The 23,547-nt window shown below is 48.7% G+C and overlaps 1 protein-coding gene across 5 annotated transcripts in view; it reads right to left on the reverse strand.

Annotated features, from left to right (window-relative positions):
* The window catches only part of PCBP3 (poly(rC) binding protein 3), a 277,127-nt gene that overhangs the window by 61,933 nt on the left and 191,647 nt on the right, over positions 1-23,547 (reverse strand). For 4 of the 5 annotated variants that reach the window (XM_047847074.1, XM_047847073.1, XM_047847076.1 and 1 more), the window contains one exon: positions 5,679-5,808. In XM_047847074.1, coding sequence (XP_047703030.1) covers positions 5,679-5,688 — 10 coding nt within the window. In that variant the 5' untranslated portion in view covers positions 5,689-5,808. Of the gene's footprint in view, positions 1-1,656; positions 1,751-5,678; positions 5,809-23,547 lie in introns of all 5 variants that reach the window. The other variant, XM_047847082.1, reaches the window with a different exon arrangement.

Genomic DNA, 23,547 nt, shown 5'->3' on the forward strand with positions numbered 1-23,547 from the left:
GCACGACCCCTCATCATGGGAAGGCACACCAGCGGGACAGGAAAAACGAGGCTGTTAAACAGGGTACCAATGTGCATGGGGCTTTCCCCAGGCATAAAGGAAGCATTTATAATCACAGATAGTAAGAACTTTGGAGGGGCGCCTGGGTGGCTCAGATGGTTAAGCGCCCGACTTTGGGTCCGGTCATAATCTCACGGTTCGTGGGTTTAAGCCCTGCATTGGGCTCTGTGTTGACAGCTCGGAGCCTGGGGCCTGCTTCAGATTCTGTGTCTCCTGCTCTCTCTGCTCCTTCCCTGCGTGTGCTCTGTCTCTCTCTCTCTCTCTCTTTCTCTCTCTCTCTCCCTCTCAAAAATAAACAAATGTTAAAAAAATTCTTAAAAAACTTTTGAAAATTTCTGCCCTATCTTAATGAAAAAGCAGAAAACTTTTTCTTTCTTCAAGACTGCAAAATGAATAAGAGAGAGCTTTTTGGAAATATTACATGACAGTTGTTCGAAGGCTGCGGGTGAGAGGAAATGGGTATCATCCTACGCTGAAGAACTACTTTCACGAAGGGAAAAGCTTCTCTTGCCACCCTGGGTACAACTGGCGTTTTTACCTCTAACAGTAGAGTAACTCATAATCCACACTTCCGTGAGCTTAGCCACGCGCCCACGTGTCCTGGCAAGCCACTTAAAATACAAATTTTAAATATTTTATCTCAGAAAGGTAAAAAGCTTTTCTCCTGCAGAATAGCCTCAAATCAAATACCATCATGACTTTGCTTCTGAAAGTCTATTCTGGAAGCATCTTCCTCCGGCAAACCTGAAGAGGAGTGTGTCTTTGTCTACGTGTGGCTCCAGAGGTCAGCCCACTGCACAGACACCACAAACACTTTAGAGCCCACTCGTGACCTGCCAAAACATGCCCGTCAGAAGGATCCTGAGCCACTGGGTATTTCAGCTCATTTACAGGACAGCTAAAAACTGTTTGTCGTTTGTAAGCTCTAAAACTCCTGTTAGCTTTACAAACACGTTTAAACTATTACACATTCTCCATCTGCTTTATCACGAAGGACTCACACCCTGAGCTCCCACACACAAGAGAATGATGCCATCTCTCAACGTAAGTGATGAGCTCCAAAAGCGCATGTTGTCCGTACACGGAAAGCAGACGCGGATTAACCTGGTTCTGCTACGTGGATTCCACGGTGCTTTCGCACTAACGGAAGCCAGCAGCTCACTTGCTCAGCGCGGAGGCTGAAGTGCGCACACAAAGGTGCTGGCCGCACTGAGAGTGCGGGGCCCGAGACCGCGGGGCGGCCAGCACGCGCGCGGGAGCCCTAGTCCTACACCTGGCCCCAGAGTCACCGAGGGCTGTAAAATCGCACCATCCATCTTTCTACATGGTAACACTTTAACATTATGAACAGTTGACCTTGATCCCTACAGAGGAGCCCGGGTTTTAAAAACGAACCTAAAGTGAGTATCGTCGCCCGGACGTCTGGAACGACTGCAGATAGGACACCGGTTCCACTCTGTCCGTCCCAGGGAAAGTGCTGGACTGGCCACAGCAGGCCCTCCTAACACGTCCCGGCGACCTGCGCGTGCCCCGCTACTTGACACACGGCCTGTTCTCCCGGCCACAGTGGCCTCCCCGGGCCCCAGCACGCCTTACCTCAGAACAAAGCGGCTCTGGGAGGTCGAGAGGGGCCGGCCGGATGCAGCGATCAGACAGATGGCCACTCTCCTTGTCTAGAGAAGATGAAATGCTAAAGGAGAAAAACCAGAGCGGGTTTTGTCCTAACCAAAGGAGGCTACAAATCCCATTGGCCTCAGGTTGGAAACCTCGTGACATGGGACCGGGCACATGTGACCTACTTTCGCCCAACTCCCCTCACTCCGCTGGAGGGGTGCACCCGGCACTGACGTGCTGTCATTTCAATGACTCCTTCCCCACACAGGGGCCAGTGCACAAGTGTGCGCGCCTGCAGGCCACGAACCTCGGCAGCCGCTCCGGGAGGAAGGCGTGGGCGGGGCCGCAGTGATGGAAATGCAGCTCCCGGGCCCTGAGCTGTCGCTGCCCCTCTCAGCCGTCCGCTGCTTTCGGCCCCGCACGGAGCCGGTCCCGCCGACACACACACACACACACACACACACACACACACGGTCCCGGAGCTGCACGATGAGGTGCCTGAGGCGGCGCCAACCGCCAATCCTCTCCTTTCCCCATTTTTTTTCTTTGTCACCTGGAGCTGCCGGGTCCGGGCCTGAAAAGCCAGCCACACACATAAGCTTGGAAATGCGTGAGCGCTGCGTGTCCTGGAGAGCCATCCCGACGGCGGGCTCCGGTGTGGGCGGCACCGGCAGGACGGCTTGACTCGGCCCGCGAGAGGTGGCTGGTGGTCGGTCCACCCGCCCGAACGGGCACCGAGCAGGAGAAAGCCACCCTCGGTCCACCTTGTACGTATCACCGTAATTCACCACCTCACGTGAAATCAGATGCGGACACGTGATAAAAACACAGATGCAGAGAGGAACCGCTGGCTATGAAGACAGGCGGGGGCTCTCCAAGCCACACAGGTGCACGAAGTGGAGGCCTGTGGGTCCTACTGACCAAGGTCAGCCTGATTGCACAGCACAGGGAAGAAACTTAAAGGCAGCACAAATATCGGATGTTCACTACAGACAAAGGTAGAAAATGCATTTCTGCAAAAAATCACCTGTAATATCATTACTCAGGGAGACCACCTGATAGTGGGACACTTCGAGGTCCGCCTAGTCAGACTTTTCTCTAGTACGTGTGCATCACTGTATTTTTACAAAAATAGGACCAAACCACCCACATTCATCCTGTTCTTCTCATTTAACACTACATATGAAATATTTTTATGTCAATATATTTAAATCTACATAACCGCGATCATACTCCCCGTGGTATTCTCACTATTCTTATCACGCATAACATCTTACACACTTGTATGTAGAAGAGCGTAACCAGTCCGCAATGCCTGTATTCCCAGGTTTTGAACTGTCGTATTAAAGAATGTCCTCACGATAATCTTTGGGTGGACCTCTTTCTGCCCCTCTCGTATCTCCTTGGAAAACACAGTTACAGATATAATTCCTGGGTGGAAGGACACATGTACTTGAAGCTTGGCACAAAGTGGCAAGCCGGCCGTGACAGGGGCCGTTCCTGTGCTCCACCCCCCCCCCCGGGGTGGGCTCTGTCATCAGGGCCCCGTGGAGCACGGAGTCCCCGGGATGTCAACCACTCGCGGCCAAGCGAGGAGGGTGCTGAAAGCCAGCACAGCCCTTGCTGCGTATCTGGCGCTGCTGGCTAATTCCCGCCTCGCAGCAGGTCCCCGTCCAGGACTGTCCTTACTCCCTGACGGACGGGAAAGAGCAGCACGGTCACACGTGGCTTGCTCCCGGTCACAAGGCTCAGGCCATCAAAACAGGCTCTTGCCCACCGGGCGGCCAACGGCGTCAAGTGCCGCTGAGAGCCGGGGTGGGGGTAGGGACTGAACGCTGGCTGGGGGTCGGCCCGGGTCAGGCCTTGGACCTTGCCAGGCAGGTCTGGTGCATGGTGAGCAAGTGGTGACGGCCAAGCCAGCTATTCCGTCCGGGGCACAGAGAGGTGGGTGGTCGTCATGAGCAGGCAAACTGCCAAGGGGCGTGCCTGTCTGGTGTGCGTAGGAAGCGGAGAGAGCCCTGATGGAAAGGAAGCGGTATGAAGGAGGGACACAAAGGACCAGGGTCACCAGCCACAGAGAAGGAGCTGAGGGTGTGGGGGCCACAGAGGAGAAGAGGGGGTCCAGCCTAGAGGTCCAGAGAAACCAAGGGACAGGGGCACCCCGGCTTCCAGGGGCAGAAGTGAGGATGTGACCTCGGCAGTTTCCGGGTGGAGGGCGCGGGGCAAATGGGACGGGGGTTGAGGGTTGAGACCCCCCCTGCTCGCACCACATCTCCCTGGAGTCGGCCAGCCGTGGGCACCCCGCGGGTTCGGGTTCACTGGGACGTGTTGGGCTCAGTGGCCAGTCACCTCCCGGATGGCCATGTGTTTCTGTTTCAATGGATTCCAGCTGCTGCGTCTGCAGCCACGGCCCGTGCCTGACGTGGGGTCAGAGGTCCAGACCATCTAGCACACAGGTAGGTGGCAAGCATGGCCAGGCAGAGGGCAGGGCCCATCCGCGCGAGCTGGAAAGGAGGCAGACAGCCCTGTGGGGGCCCCCCCGGCTCCCAGCTTTGGTGAGAGCCTGGTGCTGCTACTGGCCTGTCCCCCACAGAACCCCGGTCGGCCCGGCTCTAGTTTACATAACTGGCCTCACTCTTGACCACAGCCTGGGACACACCAGTTGTGACAAAGGAGGTTTCTCATCCGGCTCGCGTCCAAGTCCAGCAGAGTTCAAGTCCACTGTGACCAGTCACTGACATTCAGCCCGACCGGACACCTGGAAGGTGAAATGGTTTTAACCATCCTCAGTGGGAAGAACAAAAGAAAAGAGCAAAACGACACAGGACACAGGCTTACAGAACTGGGTCAAGCGCCACGGGATTAAAATGCTGAGCTGCAATTTAAAAACAAACAAATTCAGACAGACAACGTGCGGGCAGGGCAGAGAGGAGCTGGTACTGAGAACAATGAAGACATTCGGAAAGTCGGTGAAGAGCTCAGTGTCCCTTACTATTAAGTTGTGACATTTACAAAACGCTCGTGTTTCTTTGACAACCACCTGGGAGGTACGTTAATTCAGAGCCTATATAATGTTTGTGTCGTGAATCTGGATTAATAAATCACACAGCTTAAAGATTTTCGATGGCCACCTCTGTGTCTCTGGGTCAGTAAAGCACACTGGAATGTATCCTCGAGGCCTCGGCAAAGCCCGTGTAACATCAACACACGGATGAATAAACTACAACCGGCTTGGGGATGACCAAGGCACGTGTGCCATGGAAGGAACCCGAGGCCTCGATCTGAGGCCGGAGAAAGCCCGTCCTTCAGGCTCAGAACCTGTAAGGCCGGTCAGAGAGTACTTGGACCTCAGGGTGCTGGAGTGCACAGGGGCACAGAGCACACATGCTCTCGCACCTGTGCACACACCCCTACACGCCTGTCTACACGCACACCCGCTCTGCACACACGCACACCCACCCGCGCCCCCACGCTGCCTACGCGCTCCTACACGCACACACGCACGTGTGGGACACACACACACCTGCCCGTGCACACCCACACCCAGGGTGCCGCACGCTCTCGCACACGGAGGGACCGTCGTAGGGCCAGGCTCGCATGCGGTGCTCAGCACGGGGGCCTGGCACGTGGCTCGCATTCGTTTATGACACAAATAAACCAAGTGGCAACAGACCCAGCTCTTTAGAGTCCCCACCCGGCATTCTTTACAGAGTGGTGGCAGGAGGGCCGGGAGGGGTCAAAGCAGGGACCACTTAGGGGAACATAGTTCTCAGGGTTCCCACACTCCTCCTACATTCAAGAGAAAAAGCTATGGACAAATGCTCTGCCTCAGCTTAGACTGCTTCTTCAAACTCCACCTCAGGGCTCAGCCAGGAAAGCTATTCCTACACGAAGAGGGTCAAACACCTACCGCCTCACTGCTCTCGAGGCTGAGTCTGACCTTGTCACCTGTGTTCCCGGTACACTGACAGACAGGCAGACGAAACATATCTGCAGTCACTCACCTTCCCCCATAAGCAGGCTCTAAGAGTCAGAGCAGGTCCATAGACAGCAAGTGTTCAGACTGACTGTGACTTAGAGCATCACAGCGGGAGCTGGTGACAGGCAGGGCTGACTCGTCCGAGGCTCACCTACCTGAAACACAGAACACAAGCATGTGAGTGTGCACAGTCATGACCTTGCCCGTTAGGACCGAGCCTCCACAGACCTGTTTCTTGCACTTGACGGAGCAGTAGACGTGTCTTAAGCATTCAAGTAGAAGGCACGTGCGAGAAACGGAGACGAAATGCCCGGGAGAACGTATCCTGGGAACACTGCCCTATCCGCCCCCAGTGAGGCAGCTCTGAACATGAGGAGGCTTCCGTTTTGTAAATGAGAAGTCCCGAATAAGCTCTTTGGTAAAACCATACCAACTTTTGAGCACGTAAACGAAACAGTCCACCTTCCACCGACAACGTCTGGTCCCGTTCTCTCCCTCTCCCTCCCGCAACACTGATTTCCGAACGTTCATGAAATCGCACATTAACTGGAATGCACTGCCGGCCTTCACCCTCACAGGAAGTGCGCTCGTCCGTCGGGGCACACGCTCTCGTCCAGGCAGACCTGCTTTGCTCGCCACCAGTGTTTTTCCAGGCAGCCTCAGTTTCACCTGGCTCTGAGTCCCCTGAATTTTTACGTTCTGAATTCACTTTAGTTGCCCAAACTGGGAATCTAATCCCCAGTCACAAGTAGCTATTTTCATATGTAATCCTCTTTGCTGTGTTATAACTCTATCCCACAGGTGTATATTTTGACCTCCTTGAATTATTGTGATAAACATCTTAAAAGGCTTATTTATAACAGCATCCAACACTTGGCATTGTGAGGTCATGGCACCAAAAATAATTAGAAACCTATGTTCAAGGTCTTTGCTTTTCTCTAAGTCAATCAGGCCACCACTTTAGGCAATAAACCACAGCACTGAGTGACTTTCTTCCAAGCTCAAACGTCCTATCTGTGCAGAACACCGACGTTCAAAACAAAACAAACTGGAAAACACCAAATGCAAGGAAATTCCATGAAAAGTACTGCTGAATAGAACCTGCGTCTTCCATACGGGCACACGGCGTTCTCCGTTGGAATGACACGCACACACGAGTGCAGGAAAAGGTTCAGTGTGTTACTGATTGGACGGCCAGAGAGGCGGTGTCTGCCGAGTTAGGTCTTAAGGTCAGTCGGTGGGAATTCATCAGAAAGCAATGGAAGTATTTAAACAGAGATGTCATGACAATTCAATGGGGGGAACAATGGTCTTGGCAACATGTGGTGCTGGGACAACTGGACGCCCGCATGCAAAGAACGAACCTCACAACACATACAAACATTGAGTCAAAATGGACCAAAGACCTAGGCTTAGGTGCTAAAACTACAACGCTTAGAAGAAACCCGCGGGAAAAATCTTTATGACATTGGATTGGGCAATCCCAGGTGTGATTACAACACCAAAAAGCACAGCAACAATGACAAAACACAGATAAATCGGACTCCACCAAAATTAAGAACGTTTGTGCATGAAAGGGGACTAACGAGAGAGAGAGAATACAACCAGCAGAATAGGAGGAAATCTTGCAAATCATGTATCAGAGAAGAGATTACTATCCAGACCACAGACAGAACTCCTGCAACTCAACAATAAATGCATTTTTTTAACGTGCAAGGATTTGAGTATGTATGTGTCTAAGGAAGATGGACAGACGGCCAGATCAGCACGTGATGCTCCACCTCATTAGTCACTAGGAAAATGCACAGCGAGGTCCACTTCGTACCCACTAGGATAGCAGTGCCGGTAAGAATGGTAGCAGTGATGGGGCGCCTGGGTGGCGCAGTCGGTTAAGCGTCCGACTTCAGCCAGGTCACGATCTCGCGGTCCGTGAGTTCGAGCCCCGCGTCGGGCTCTGGGCTGATGGCTCAGAGCCTGGAGCCTGTTTCCAATTCTGTGTCTCCCTCTCTCTCTGCCCCTCCCCCGTTCATGCTCTGTCTCTCTCTGTCCCAAAAATAAATAAACGTTGAAAAAAAAAAATTAAAAAAAAAAAAAGAATGGTAGCAGTGATGACATCAATAATAATGAGGAGGAGGAGAAGGAGGATGGGGAGGAGGAGGAGGAGGGGAGGAAGGGGGAGGAGGAGGAGGAAGAGGAGGAGGAGGAGGAAGAGGGGGAGGAGGAGGAGGAAGAAGAGGAAGAGGAGGAGGAAGAGGGGGAGGAGGAAGAGGGGGAGGAGGAAGAGGAGGAGGAGGAGGAAGAGGGGGAGGAGGGGGAGGAGGATGGGGAGGAGGGGGGCAGGAGGAGGGGAGGGGGGAGGAAGGAGGAGGAGGGGGGAGGGGGGAGGAGGGGGGAGGAAGGAGGAGGAGGGGAGGAGGGGGAGGAGAAAAAGGGAGGAGGATGGGGAGGAGGAAGAGGAGGAGGAAGGGAGGAGGAGGATGGAGAGGAGGGGAGAGGAGGTGGGAGGAGGGGGGAGGAGGTGGGAGGAGGGGGGAGGAAGAAGAGGAGGAAGAGGGGGAGGAGGAAGAGGGGGAGGACAAGAGGAGGGGAGGAGGAGGAGGAAGAAGGGGGAGGAGGAGGAAGGGGGAGGAGGAGGAGGGGGAGGAGGGGGAAGGGGAGGAGGGGGAAGGGGGAGGAGGGAGGAGGAGGCAGGGAGGAGGAGGAAGGGGGAGGAGGGGGAAGGGGGAGGAGGAAGGGGAGGAGGGAGGGGGAGGCAGGGAGGAGGAGGAAGGGGGAGGAGGAGGGGGAGGAGGGGGAAGGGGGAGGAGGGGGAAGGGGGAGGAGGCGGAGGAAGAGGAGGAAGAGGAGGAGAGGGCAGGAAAACAGGAAATCACAAGTGCCAGCCAGGATGTGGAGAAACCAGACCCTTCGTTCTATGCTGGTGGAAATAGAAAATGGTGCAGCCATGTTCAACATAGAGTTACCATATGACCCAGCGATTCCACTCCTAATGAGAGTGAGTCTCATTTCATGAGGAATGAAAACGTGTTCACCCAAAAACGTGTACATGAGTGTGCGCAGCAGCAGTATTCATAATAGCCAAAGAGTGGAAACAGCCCAAATGCCCATCGGCGGATGAATGGATAGACACGATGTGGTCTGGCCACACAACGGAGTATCATTCAGCCACACAAAAAGGAATGACGCCTTCATAACACAACAGGGGTGAACCTGGAAGACGTGATGCTGAGTGAGAGGAGCCAGGCACAGAAAGCCGCACCCTGGACACCCCCATGCAGACGAGGTGTCCACAGAGACAGGGCGCAGACTCACGGTTCCTAGGGCTGAGGAAGGAGGGGCACGGGGCCAGTGATGTGACTAGCGATGTGTACGGGGCTTCCTCGGGGGCGATGACGCGTGCGGTCGTCAGACAGCGGTGATCGCTGTGCACCTGGTGAATATACTAGAAACGGCTAAAACGTACACTTTAAAAGTGTGGATTTTACGATATGTGAATTATGTTCAATTAAAAAAAACCAAAGGCAATATATACTCAAAAGTTTAAAAAACAGCAGTGAAAGAAACCTCTCATGAAACGTGCAGAACGTGTCTACCTCCGCTCTCACAGAAAGTGCACGTAAATAACACTCGCAAAACCAAAAGGCACAAACTCGTAAGGACCGAAAAATCAGGAGAAGAGAGGACAACCGACACGAGCTGTCAACACAACACTGGAATCTGGAAAGTGGATGAAAACGTGGCAAATAATTTGGCTAAGCCAGGAAAGCTGAAGCCCAAGCCATGAGGAATTCATGCAGGATTCTAGAATGGCTCCAAAGGCAAATCATGGCTACAAGGTGAGAGCTGCAGCAGGTGTAAAGACAAGGGGGATGATCGAACTTTTCTGGAAGGAGGCGTCAGGCCCCCAGAAGTCCTCTGGCTCTCCTCTTTCACGACAACTGGGGGATTCCCCTCCGCAGAGGGGACCATCAGGATACAGACCCAACCACAAGCCGGTCTGAAGACAGTGAAAACCGGGAGAAACAGATGGGAGGAGAACTCCTGCCCCCTCCCCCCAGCGGCTCTCAGAATTCCAGCAGGCGGGTGAGCAGGGGGTAAGGCACACGCGAGCAGCAGAGACAGCGCCTCTGATAACAACGCAATAAAACCAGAAATCAGTGACCTTTACCCAAAGGACATCCCACCCGCAATTCACATCGTTTTAGGGAACTAGTCTAAATTCGTATCTAACTTCATACGTAAAGGGACCCAGTCTATCAAGGTAGAGAGCCCTGAAATGTCCCTAGGTTGGTAAGAAACACGGTGGGGCCAGAAAGCTCTGAAGTGGCGTGACAAACAGCCCCATCCATGCAGTGACCCACTTCTCCCGACGTCACAGCACTCAGGGAGCCGGGACACCAGGCATTCCGTGGAGTTCCACAGAAATCCAGGAGGAAACACGCTGCAGTTGCCCGTCCAAAACACAGCCGGCGTTGGGAGGGAGGGAGCCGGGGGTGCCGTGAGGGACGTGCCTCCTGTCACCTCCACGCCTTCCCTCCGGAACGACCCACTTAGCAACAACAGAAGCCAGGGTCTTACTGCGCAGGCCGCCACAACAAATCAGCTTCAGAGGCCGAGTGCCGCCGGGCGTCCCTGGCCTCCTGGGCACCGAGCAGACAGCAGCAGCCCGTTCAGCCGCACACTCCACACGTGCACACACACTCACACGCGCTCGCACACACGTGCACCGGGGCTAATCAGCTCACGCTGCTGTCTGTGCTCAGAGAAGGGACTGGGCTTCTCCAGAAGGCGACGTCAGACTCTTAAGAGGCAAAGTGCTCTCCTCCCTTCCTCCCTGCCCACTGGCCTCCACCGCGCTGGCCTCTTGCCGGCAGCAGGAGTGCGGGAGAGGGTGAGGAGGGGACAGGGCGGAGGGCGGGAGTGGAGGACACACCAGGAACCACCCTGGGAGGGGGGTTGAGGCCACTGAAAGAATGGGGGGGGGGGTCTGGGGAAGACGGGGGTGTGTGCGGGCTGTGAGACAAAAAGAGGCAAATCAGACAAAAACGATAAACCCCGAAGTTTTCACACAAGCAGCCTGGCTCTCTGTGGCCCACAGACCGGAGGGGAAGAGGGACAGGAGAAAAGCCGGGAGAAAGTTCAGGAGGCTCAGCCAGACGCAGCCAGAGATACCGTGGGAGTCCACGTGAGAGGGGAAGCCCTCAGACGCCAGGAGGGCCCAGAACTGGGGGTTCAGTCTGACGGGGAACCCAAGCGGACCCGCAAGCTGCCTCTCTCACAGGTGCCAGCGCCCCAGCAGCTGCGCCGAGATCCGGTGAGGTCGCAGCAGGGACGCGGAGCACGGGACGCGGACGCGCGCTGTGTGTGCCTGTCACCCCGCGCCCCGCGCCCGGAGGCTGTGCGCTCTCCCGAAGCTCTCGGGGAACAGAACAAAACTTGGCGATGCTCTAACTCACGGGGCAGATTTCAACAAATTTTGAAGATGCGGAATCCGCAGACTGTGCTCTCCACCCACGAGGCAATTACATTAGAAATCATTAGCAAAGGATAGCTTTATAATACCTCTGGACCTAACATTTTTTAAAAAGCTTCTGAATAATAAATGGATGGAGTGAACCAATGAGATTAGAAAATAACTAGACCAATAAACTCGCAGCACGCCAAACATTGTGGCAAGTAGCTGCAGTAGAATTTACGGAAAAACTTATGGCCTTAAAGGCCTATATTAAGAATAAAATCAAACATTAGGGAGTAAAAAAATCCAGCTTAATTTAGAAAATAGGAGGGGCACCTGGGTGGCTCAGTTGGTTAAGCTCTGACTCTTGATTTCAGCTCAGGTCAGGCTCTCCTGGTTCATGTTCCAGCCCATGTCAGCACAGAGCCTACTTGGGATTCTCTCTCTGTCCATCTCTGCCCCTCCCCTGCTCTTTCTCTCTCTTTCTCTGTCTCTGTCTCTCCCTCAAAATAAATAAAGTAAATGTTAAAAAAAAGAATTTAGAAAATAATAGAAAGTACCCACAGAAAGTAGAAAGAAGGTAGTAACAAAGGATAGATCAGAAGTTAAGACAAGATATGAGCCAGTTGAGAAAATGAACAAAGATACAATTTAGTTCTTCCAAAAAGGTCTAAAAATACCCAGCCCTCTGATGACATTGATAAAGGAAACTAATCAAGAAGGCACAGACGGTATTAGCTGTAGGGAAGACAGGGCCTCTGGTCTTGGACATGATGGAGCAGATGCGGCTCCCCCATTCTTCCTGCCGAGTCCAATGAAAAAGTCAGGACATTAAATATGAAATAAAAGAAAGAAAGCCTGGGGAAGGGGAGAGAGGAAGGCAGGCTGGCTGCGGTGCTCAGGGTTTGAAGAATGACCCAGCAGTGAGCTCACCACTTGGTTTGTTTCTCTCCTATGTATTCCACATTGGTCACTGGGAAAGCCTGCAACCTAAAAGCACCACAGGGCACAAACAAGTCTCCAGAAGAGTCTGCTCCCCCTCCAGGCAGAGGACTGGGAACAGGAAAGCTAGCATGTCACAGAGCTTCTGACAATACCGGCCCTACTGCAGGCAGCGATGACGACAGGAAAGTCACACACACACACACACACACACACACACACACACACACACACACCTGTCCCTAATGGGGAACCTAGACTCCCACTCCTACCCAGCAGTATCAAGGCACCCCTCCTTCTGCCTAGGTACCTGTGAGACCAAGGGAGAGGCCTGGACCTCCACTCCAGTCTGTTGTAAACAAGGTGCCCCACATGGGGTCAGCAGAGGTCTGAGATTCATATAAGACAAGAGAGCTATATTAGATACAGAATATCCTAACACTATACCCAAAATGTCCAGGATACAAATAAAAATAATTTATTGTTCCAAAAACTAGGAAAATCTCAACATGAAAAAGAAAAGAAAATCAACAAATGCTAAACACGGAGACGACAAAGGTGTCTGAATCCTCTGACAAGGATTTTAAAGCAACCACCGTAAAAATGCTTCATGAGCATTTATGAACGTGCTTGAACCAAATCTCTGAAGCTTCACAAAGAGACAGAAGATATGAAGAACCAACAAACTCCCAAAAATCAGGCAAAATGAAACAGTCAACCTCAACATCTCTATACCCATTAAAGAAACTGAATTTGTAATACAAAGCTCCAGGAAAAGAAATCTCTAGGCCCAAATGGTTTCACTGGAGAATCTTAACATTTAAAGAAGAATGAACACCAACCTTAGACAATCTTTTAGAGAAAACCGAAGGAGAATTCTTCCCAGCTCATTTCGTGAGGTCACTATCACCCTGATGCCAAAACCAGAGATAAAGACAGTAGAGAAAAAGAAATTTACAGAGCAATTTGCCTTACGAACATAGACATGAATAAACTAAACTAATTTTTTATAATTGGAAAAATGAATCCAGCAATGCATAGAAGATTTACATACCATGACCAATCAGGATTTATCCAGGTATGCAAAGCTGGCTCCATATTAAAAAAAAATCAAGCAATATAATCCACCATATCTATAAACTAAAGCATGAAAACCATATGGTCATATTAATTGACGCATAAAAAGCATTTAACAAAATTCAACACTTATTCACAATAAAAAATACCAGTGAATTAAGGATATAGGAAAATTCCCTCAATCTGATAAACAGCATCTACAAACAGCTAACATCATACCTAATGGTGACAGGCTGAATGCTTTACCCTACAGCTGAGAAGAAGGCAAGGCTGTCCACAGTGACCACTCTTATCCAGCACACTGGGAGTTCCAGCCACTGCCATAGGCAAGAAGAACAAACCAGAGACCCATAGACCAGAAAAGAAGAAATAAAACTATCTCTCTTTGCAGATGGTAATTTTCTACGTAGAAAATCTCTAGGAATCTACAAAACAGGACAAACCTCCTAGCACTAATAAGTAAGTTCAGAAAGGCAGAATATAAGAGTAATACACAAAAATTAACTGTACTTCTAGATACAGTGAACACAAATAAACCAAAATGTAAAACACAGTATCATTTAAAATTATTCAAAATAAAATGAAATAGTCATACACTCGACATGTACAGGATCTGTATGCTGAGAACTGTGAAATTCTGATGAAATAAATTTTAAAAAACCCAAATAAGTGGAGAGACATACCATATCCATGGATTAGAAGACTCAACATAGTAAAAATATCACTTCTGTCCAAATTGATCTAAAGATTCAATACAAGTCCTATAAAAATCCCAGCGATGTTTTTTTGTAGACACAGACAAGCTTGTTCAAAAATCTATACGGAAAGGTGCAGACCCTCGTGTAGCCTCGAAAATCTTGGAGAAGGGGCGCCTGGGTGGCTCAAACAGTTAAGCGTCTGACTTCAGCTCAGGTCATGATCTCACGGTTCAAGAGTTTGAGCCCCGAGTTGGCCTTTGTGCTGACAGCTCAGAGCCTGGAGCCTGCTTCAGATTCTGTGTCTCCCTCTCTCTCTGCCCCTCCCCCGTTTGCACACTGTCTCTCTCACTTTCAAAAATGAACATTAAAACAATTTCTTTTTTTAAATCTTGGCGGATAAAAAAGAATAAAGCAAAAAGAATCACTCAATGCCATAATAAGTCTTACTTTGTAACTACAGTATTCAAAATAGTATGGACCAACAGAACAGAACAGAGAACCTAGATATAAACCCATCCAAATATGCCCAACTGATTTTTGACAAGGTGGAAAAACAATTCAATGGAGAAAAGGTAGTCTTTTCAACAAATGGGCCTGGGACAATCGTACAGGCAATAAAATGAACCTTGATCCAGGTCTCATACTTTAGACAAACACTAACTGAAAATGGATCATAGACTTAGAAATAAAACAAGAAAGTAAAACTTTTCGAAAAAAATCACAGGAGAAAAATCTTCAGAATCTAGGGTGAGCAGAGTTCTTAGCCTTGATGCAGAGGCATAATCTATGAAAGGGAAAATCAATAAATTGGGCTTAATGAAAATTAAAAACTTTTGCTATGCAAAATCCTGTTAAGAGAATGAAAAGACAAGCTATAAACGTGGAGAAAATATCTGAAAACCACATATTCAACAAAAGACTAGCATACAGAGTATATAAAGCATAGTCAAAACTCAACAGTAACATTTAAAAAAAAATCAATTACAAGCTGGCAATACAGGCCCACCCCAAGAAACAAGAAAAATTTCAAATAAACAACCTAACCTTACACCTGAAGAAGTTAGAAAAACAACAACAAATAAAACCTAACACCAGCAGAAGGAAGGAAATAATAAAGATAAGAGCAAAAATAAATGATACAGAAACTAAAACAAACAAACAAACAATAGAACAGATCAATAAAACCAGGAGCTGGCTCTTTGAAAAAAAATCAATAAAATTGATAAACCTCTAGCCAGACATACCAAGAAAAAAAAAAAAGAGAGAAAGGACTCAAATAAATAAAATCACAACCAACACCATAGAAATACAAATAATCCTAAGAGAATATTATGAAAAACTGTATGCCAACAAATTGGACAACCTGGAAGAAATGGATAAATTCCTAAAAATAAATAAACTGAAACAAAACTGAAACAGGAAGAAATAGAAAATTTGATCAGATCTATAGCCAGCAAAGAAACTGAGTCAGTAATAAAATAAAATAAAATAAAATAAAATAAAATAAAATAAAATAAAACAAAATAAAATAAAACAAAACAAAATTTAAAAAACCCAGTCAGTTAAGCGTCCAAATCTTGATTTCAGCTCAGGTCATGATCTCATAGTCATGGGATAAAGCCCCACGATGGGGCTTGGATCCTCCCTCCCCCTCTCCCTCTGTCCCCGCCGCATGCACGCATGTGTGTGCGTGCTCTCTCTCTCTCTCTCTCTCTCACTCTCACTCTCACTCTCACTTTCACGCTCTCTCTCAAAAGCAAACAAATGAAAACCCCAACAAACAAAAGTCCAAGACCAGATGGCTTCACAGGTAAATCTTAAAACATTTAAAGGAGAGTTAACACTTATTCTTCTCAAACTATTCCAAAAAGTAGAAAAGGAAGGGAAACTTCCAGATTCATTCTGAGGCCAGCATCACCCTGATACCAAACAAGACAAAGACACCACTCAAAAAGAGAACTACAGGTCAATATCTCTGATGAACACGGATGTCAAAACTCTTAATAAAATACTAACAAACCAAAGTCACTCACCACAATCAGGTGGGATTTATTCCTGGGTTGCAAAGGTGGTTCAATATTTGCAAATCAATCAATGTGATACATCACATCAATAAGAGAAAGGGTAAGCACCATATGGTCATTTACGTAGACACAGAAAAAGCATGTGACAAAGTACAACATCCATTCGTGATAAAAACCCTCAACAAAGTAGGTTTAGAGGGAACATAATAAAGGCCATCTACATCACCCCCAATGGGGAAAAACTGAGAGCTTTCCCCCTAAGGTCAGGAAGACAACAGGGATGTCCACTCTCACCACTGTTGTTCAACGCAGTACTGGAGGTCCTAGCAACAGCAACCAGACAACAAGAAGAAATAAAAGGCATTCAAACTGATAAGGAAGAAGTAAAACTTTGACTACTTGCAGATGACATGATACCACATACAGAAAACCCGACAGACTCCACCAAAAAACCCACTACAACTGCTAAATGAATTCAGTAAAATCACAGGATATAAAATCAATGTACAGAAATATGTTGCATTTCTATACATCAATAAGGAAGCAGCAGAAAGAGAAGTTAAGAAAACAATCCCATTGACAATTGCACCAAACTAGTAAGATACCTAGGAATAAACCTAGCCAAAGAGATGAAAGGCCTGTACTCTGAAAACTGTAATACACTGATTAAAGAAATTGAAGAAGACACAAAGAAACGGCAAGACGTTCTATGCTCATGGATTGGAAGAACAAATATTGTTACAATGTCTATACCATCCAAAGAAATCTACACATTTAATGTAATCCCAATCAAAATACCAATAACATTTTTCACAGAGCTAGAACAAACAATCCTAAAATTTGTATGGAACCACAAAAGACCCCGAGTAACCAAAGTAATCTTTAAAAAGAAAAGCAAAGCTGGAGGCATCACAATTCAGGACTTCAAATTATATTACAAAGCTGTAGTCATCAAAACAGTATGGTACTGGCACAAAAGTAGACACAGGGATCAATAGAACAGGATAGAAAACCCAGAAATGAACCCACATGGTCAACTAATCTTCAACAAAGCAGGAAAAGACTCTCCAATGGAAAAGGACCAGTCTCTTCAACAAATGGTGTTGGGAAAACTGGACAGCAACATGCAAAAGAATGAAATTAGACCACTTTCTTATACCATACACAAAAATGAATTCAGAACGGATTAAAGACCTAAATGTGAGACCTGAAACCATAAAAATCCTAGAAGAGAATATAGGCAGTAACTTCTCTGACATCAGCCATAACAACATTTTTCTGGATATATCCATCGAGGCAAGGGAAACAAAAGCAAAATTAAACTACTGACTACAGCAAAATGAAAAGCTTCTGCACAGGAAACAATCAACAAAACTAAGAGGCAACCTACAGAATAGGAGAAGATATTTGCAAATGACATGTTGGATAAAAAGTTAGTATCCAAAGTCTGTAAGGAACTTATCAAACTTAACACCCAAAAAACAAATAATCCAGTGAAGAAATGGGCAGAAGACATGAACAGACACTTTTCCAAAGAAGACATCCAGATGGCCAACAGACTGATAAAAAGATGCTCAATGTCTCTCATCATCAGGGGAATACAAATCAAAACCACGTGACACCACCTCACACCAGTCAGAACAGCTAAAATTAACAACTCAGGAAACAACAGATGTTGGTGAGGATGTGGAAGAAGGGGAACACTTTTGCACTGCTGGTGGGAATGCAAACTGGTGCGGCCACTGCAGCATGGAGGGTCCTCACAAAGTTAAAAATAGAACTACCTTATGATCCAGCAATCGCACTACTGAGTATTTACCCAAAGGATACAAGAACACCAATTCAAAGGGATACACGCACCCCAATGTTCATAGCAGCATTGTTTACAACAGCCAAACTACGGAAGCAGCCCAAGTGCCCATCAGTGGATGAACGGGTAGGAAGATGTGGTGTGTACACACAATGGAATATTATTCAGCAATTAAAAAAAAAAGAAATCTTGTCATTTGCAACGGCATGGATGGAGCTAGAGAGTATAAATGCTAAGCGAAATCAGTCAGTCAGAGAAAGACAAATGCCAAAAGGTCTCATCTATATGTGAAATTTAAGGAACAAAACAAACAAGCAAAGGGGAAAAGTATAAGAGAGAGACAAAGCAAGAAACAGACTCTTAATTATAGAGAACTGATGGTTACCAGAGAGGAGATGGGTGGAGGGAGAGGGGGGATTAAAAAAAATCAATTAGAAAAGAAGGAAAAGTCATAGCAGACGTATCTTCCAAGAAAACATACGGATAAAAAATAAGTACAGGAAAGTATTGTTCAACATCGCTAGCTATTAGGAAAATGCCAATTAAGACCACAAAGAGGTATCGCTACATACCTATCAGGATAACTTTGAAACATAGCAATCGTGCCGAATACTGGCAGGGTGTTGTAGAAACTGGATGTCCCCTACATTTCTGTAGAAGTGGGACACGGTACAGCCACTCTGGAAAAATGATTCTCTATAGAGTGAAAACGCACTCACTATAGAATCAGCGATTGTACTCTGGGGCATTTATGCCAGAGAACTAGAAACACGTTGACACGGAGGCCTGTGTGTGAGCTCACGATGCCGCTTTATTTACAAAAGCCAATAAGTAGAAACAAGCCGAATGTCCTTCAGTGGGTGGGTGGTGAGACTGTGGTCCACCCAACACCATGGAATGCTACACAGTCATCAAAAGGAGCAAGCCACTGATACCTGCGCGCGCACACATGCGCGCAAGCGCACACGCGCGCGCGCACACACACACACACACACACACACACACACACAGCAACGGGGACGGATCCGCAGGGCCTTGAGTGGAGTGAAAAAAGCCAATGTTAAGAGGATGCAAACCGACTCCGTTTATAGGACATTTGGAAATGACATAATTATAAAGACTGAAAACTCATTGCTGATTTCCAGGGGGCAGAGATGGGAGTGCGGGGGAGGGTGAATATTTCAGGGCGCCCCGAGGCAGTTGCGAGTGGCGGTGAAGGGGGCGGTCCTGGATCCTAGACCTGCATCCTGGGGGTGGTGACGCAAACCCGGGCGCGGGTTGAAGCTGCACAGAACCCAACTGCTGCTACGACCACTACTCAACCGCTACCGCTGTCGTTGCCGCTACAATCATGGTTCCGCTGTTACAACTGCTCCTCCCGCTGCTCCTCCCGCTGCCGTTACTACCACCCCTCTTACGGCTGCGGTTACGACTACCACCGCTCCTACCACCATCCCCACCGCCGCCGCCCCCGCCAGTGCTGCTGTCAGTACCAGTGTCATCACTTGTACGGTCACCGCGACCGCTACCATTCCTCCTGTTACTCCTACTACCAACACACACCGCCAACGGAGTGCAGGTAGGAAGGGCTGAAATTGGAACCACGTCTGCAGTCTAATTAGGAGTGCTGCACCGGTGTCATTTTCCCGGTTTTGATACCGTGCTATAGTTAGGTCAGATGCTACCACTGGAAGAAGCTGGGCGAATGTTCCGGGAGACTGTACTATTTTTGCTACTTCCTACGAGCCTGTGATTCTTTCGAAATAAAAGTTAAAAGTAACGTTACAGAAAAGTTGAAAGAAAGCACAGAGAAATTCTAAAATAAAAAGCTACAACACCTAAAGTTTCAAACCCAGTGAGGAAGTTTAACAACGGAACCGCGTACCACCGAAGAGAATTCATGAGCTGGAAAGTAAGCCACAGGAGATGGTCCGAAACGTACGACACGAAGAAACAGACGGGCCGTGCGGGAGACGAGAGACGAGAGACGGCTCCTACTGCGCAGGCAGCTGACCTACTTCCCGTCGGGCTCCAAGGAGGGGGGGCCTGGCGCCCGGGCTCCATCTAAAGAGGCAGAGCTGGTGAAGGACACCAAACCCGCACGCTCGGGGACCTCGCCCATCCCAAGCAAGACTCACAGAGCAACTCACACTAGTCACATCATAATAGAATCTCAAGAAAACAAAGACAAAGAAGAGAACTTAAAATCAAACAAAGAGTTAAATGAGATGATTTTCAAAGGAGCAGTAGTTAGACCGAAGGCTTCCATTTCAAAAATAAGCAGGGTTACCAGAACAGAACTGAATTAGAGCTACAGTGTGCTAGAAAATCACTGTCCATTTTGAGTTCTTTGCTACATATAATCATCCTTCACAAATGAAGGGGACTGAAAGCGTTTCCAGGGTCGGAAAATGGGGACCCTCGTCTTCAGTGGACCCAGTCTAAAGTCAATTATAAAGGATGCCGTTCAGGCAGAAGGAATATGGTCTCAGAAAGAATACTGGATTTGCAGGAAGAAATAATAGAATAAAAATTATAAAAATGTGAATGTAAGGAAATGAATATCAACCATGTAGGGCACTAATAATGATTTGTTATTTATTTAATCAATTATCAAGTTTCCTGGGACTTAAATATATATCAAAATTCACTACCATGGTCATGGCAACAGGTTAGTTTTTTTCTTTTAGTTTTCTAAATTCCTTAAAAATTCCCATATATAGCAACAAGATTAACAGAGAAAAAACCCCCGAGACCTCTTCAGAAGAACCGGATGTCAAGGGGTCTGTCAGACTCCAAGAACGGGGGTAGATGTGGCCCGAACACAGCAGCAGAGTCCACGCGAAGCACCAGATGAACCGTGTTTGTAGTAAACAGACGCTCAGCGGGGAACGGTCCTTTGAGCCACAGAACTCAGAAATTCCCCAGAGACAGTAACCCTCCACAAAGAAATAGAGACTCACACTAGGTGGGAATCGAGGTGAATATTCTGAGAGCAAATGGAGAAACCCCAGGAAGCATGTGCTGACTCGAGTCCCCAAGTTCCAGGCGAGTGAAAACAAAGAGCCAAAGAAAGGAGGGAGGGAGGGGAGGCAGGAAGGAGCAAGGAACCATTTAGGAGCTTGTAGGAAATTTAAACAGTGCTGAGGGCTCCAAGTCCTCAGGAATCTCAGAAATAGACAACAATATTCACTGTTGGACAGAGAACCATCTGGAATTAGCACATCTCAAGGTGAAATGACAAGAAAACAGCAAGATACCGAAAGGTGGCTGATAGAGCTCAGGAATAAACTCGAATGTTTTTCAGAAGTGAGAAGCACTTCTGAACATAGAGAACAGAAACAAGGAAAGAAAATGAAACAGATGTGCAGGAAGAAGATTCAAGAAGACATGACAGACACAACACCTGGGCAAGAGAGAGCCAGGGTACGTGTGTAAGTGCAACCCGCTGCGCCTTCACGCATATGCGTGTACATTCCAAACACGCCTGAAATAAAAGAGAGTCTGAATCTCCTTCGTGATTGCTCACACTGTGTTACTGAAATTCAGGCCTGAGCAAATAGCAGCAAATCGCATGTTAAATTAGATACTAGAGATGAAGTCTTTGGGGGCATCCAAAGCAAAAGGTCCCACATGCTTCTAAGGAAAAGAACACCGGAGGTAGGTCAGACCTCTCAACAGCAATTGCAGAAGTAAAGCAACCTTCTTAAGACACTGAGGTGGAAAAAATATAAGCAAAACCATTTATGCAGCTAAACGACACTTGCATGGTAAAGGCCACAGATATGACAACAGGAATATGCGGGGACACAGGAGACATCTTCCTGGGGAAGAACATCTGGGATTTCTACTGCGAAGAACCGAACAGGGTGGGTCTCGGCCAACCACAAAATACGTGGAGAGATTTCGTCATAAGATACGGTGACAAGCAGCAGATATATTTAACTCCAGAACCAGGACTAAATGACACAATTCATGGTGAATGACACAAAATGGTGTGTAAATGTTACATGTGCTGGAGATTGGAGATAAAGAATTGATAAGGCTTATAAAGTAGGAGCAGAGGTGGGAGGGTACGCGGGGGGAGGCTTCCAGGCACCAAGAGGGAGAAACCTGGCAGCACATGAAACGCCGGGAGAGGTCTGGAGGGAGGGTAAGAGGCTTCCCGCTACCCGTACACTTGCTCGTGAGAGCACATCAACACACACGCACACACACAAGAAAAGAAAAAAGAAAAGAGGGATTTTTGTGAATTTTACAGATAATACTATAAAGCCAAGGAAAATATAAACTCTCCTAAAAATCAAAAGAAATACACAGATATACTTGTATATGTATTTTACACATAAATATATTCATATTTCACTCATATTTTCAAAAAGAAATAATGGACGGCCGTGTCTGGCCTGGCCTCTCTCTGCTGCCTCGCCCTCCCGCGCAGGTGCCGGCACACTGGGCTCTCACTTGGCGCTCCAGGTTTGCCGTGAGTGTGCACTCCACCACCCCCCGTCCTGCTTTGCGCCTCTTTAAGGAAACCTTTGCGGCGGCTGTCTCCGGGCTACACTATGAGAGACCATCTCTGCTTTTTAAAAACAGGGTTTCCTTTGGAGCCGGTGGCCCATTTTGCTCACAGTTTTCTCTTTCATCTGTGCAAAGTTTCAGAGATGCTGTTACTTCGAGCTCTGTGCCCACAAGCTCTCTTGCTCAACCCGCGGGACTCTGTGACCGAGCGAAGGACAGGGCCGCTACGGGCGCGCTCCGCAGAGACGCCACCCGTCAGGCACATCCTTAGCGGACACTAACCAGACTGCGCTGGAGGGCAGCCAAGAGCCTGGCCCCAGAGCTATCACCCCTGCCCGCCGACTGGACCACGGCCAGCGCCCGGCAGTCTGCATGACCTGGGAGATGTCCGGCTCGGCACAGACCCCGGCTAGCAGAAAAGCAAAGCCTTTCCATCCTTAGCGGTGACTTACAGCGAGCGATACGCCAAGGGAGCGGCAGCGCCTTGTGCCCGGCACCGTGACGTCGGGGACACGCTCCGGATGCACCAGGATCGGCCGGCCCAGAGGAAGAAGCCCTCAGCGGGGTCCTCACCGCTTCCCTCTGTCTCAGAGGTCTCCCACGGTCTCAGGACCCGTGGCTTCAGGCCTCCTCAGTGGAAAGGGCGCTGTAATGATCACCAACCTCTGAGAGCCAGGGACATGGGTCCGCCTCTGCACCGAGGGCGAGGACAGTCCCCACTCCCTCTGCTCACCAACCACGTCCTGGCGCGGCCTGGGCCTTCCCCGCGTGTGGGCTTTTACTCTGATGCCCAGACAGTGGCTGCCTAGTATGAGCGGACTGATCTGCGTGGTCTGCATTTGTTTCCAACATTTAAAAATCAGATATCGTATTCAAATTTCACTTTCTGACTTTAAATAGGGAGCGGAAGCCCCGCAGCACTGGGCCTGCAGGCCCGGCAAACATCAGGTGCTCCTACCCCCTGGGGCGGTTTCCCGCTCAGGGACAGAGGCCGCCTGCTCCTAGATCGCCTGCCGGCGCTCAGCACCCCTCTGCCCTGGACCTCTGTCCCCACGTGTTGCGTCCACGTTGATAGCCAAACACGCCAGGCTTTGGCACCCCAGTTGTGAGTCCTCGAGAGTCCTGGAGAAAGAGATGTGGCTCCTGCCAGGAGCAGCTCTGGCCCCGCGGCCCCTCCCTCCCTCACTTCATGTCCCCCAGCTCAGGCCACGGCCGAACCCGCCAGTCTGGGTGAATAAGCTGCCAGAGGCCAAAGTGAAAAGTAAAAAAAAAAAAAAAAAAAAGGACCGAGCTTGCACAAGCATATACAAATAGCGGTTTTACTACATTTTTGAAGTTTTCAGGCTGTAGCATCAGACGGCCTGGAA

This window comes from Prionailurus viverrinus, unplaced genomic scaffold (genome assembly GCF_022837055.1).
Source record: "Prionailurus viverrinus isolate Anna unplaced genomic scaffold, UM_Priviv_1.0 scaffold_42, whole genome shotgun sequence".
Classification (NCBI taxonomy): domain Eukaryota; kingdom Metazoa; phylum Chordata; class Mammalia; order Carnivora; family Felidae; genus Prionailurus; species Prionailurus viverrinus.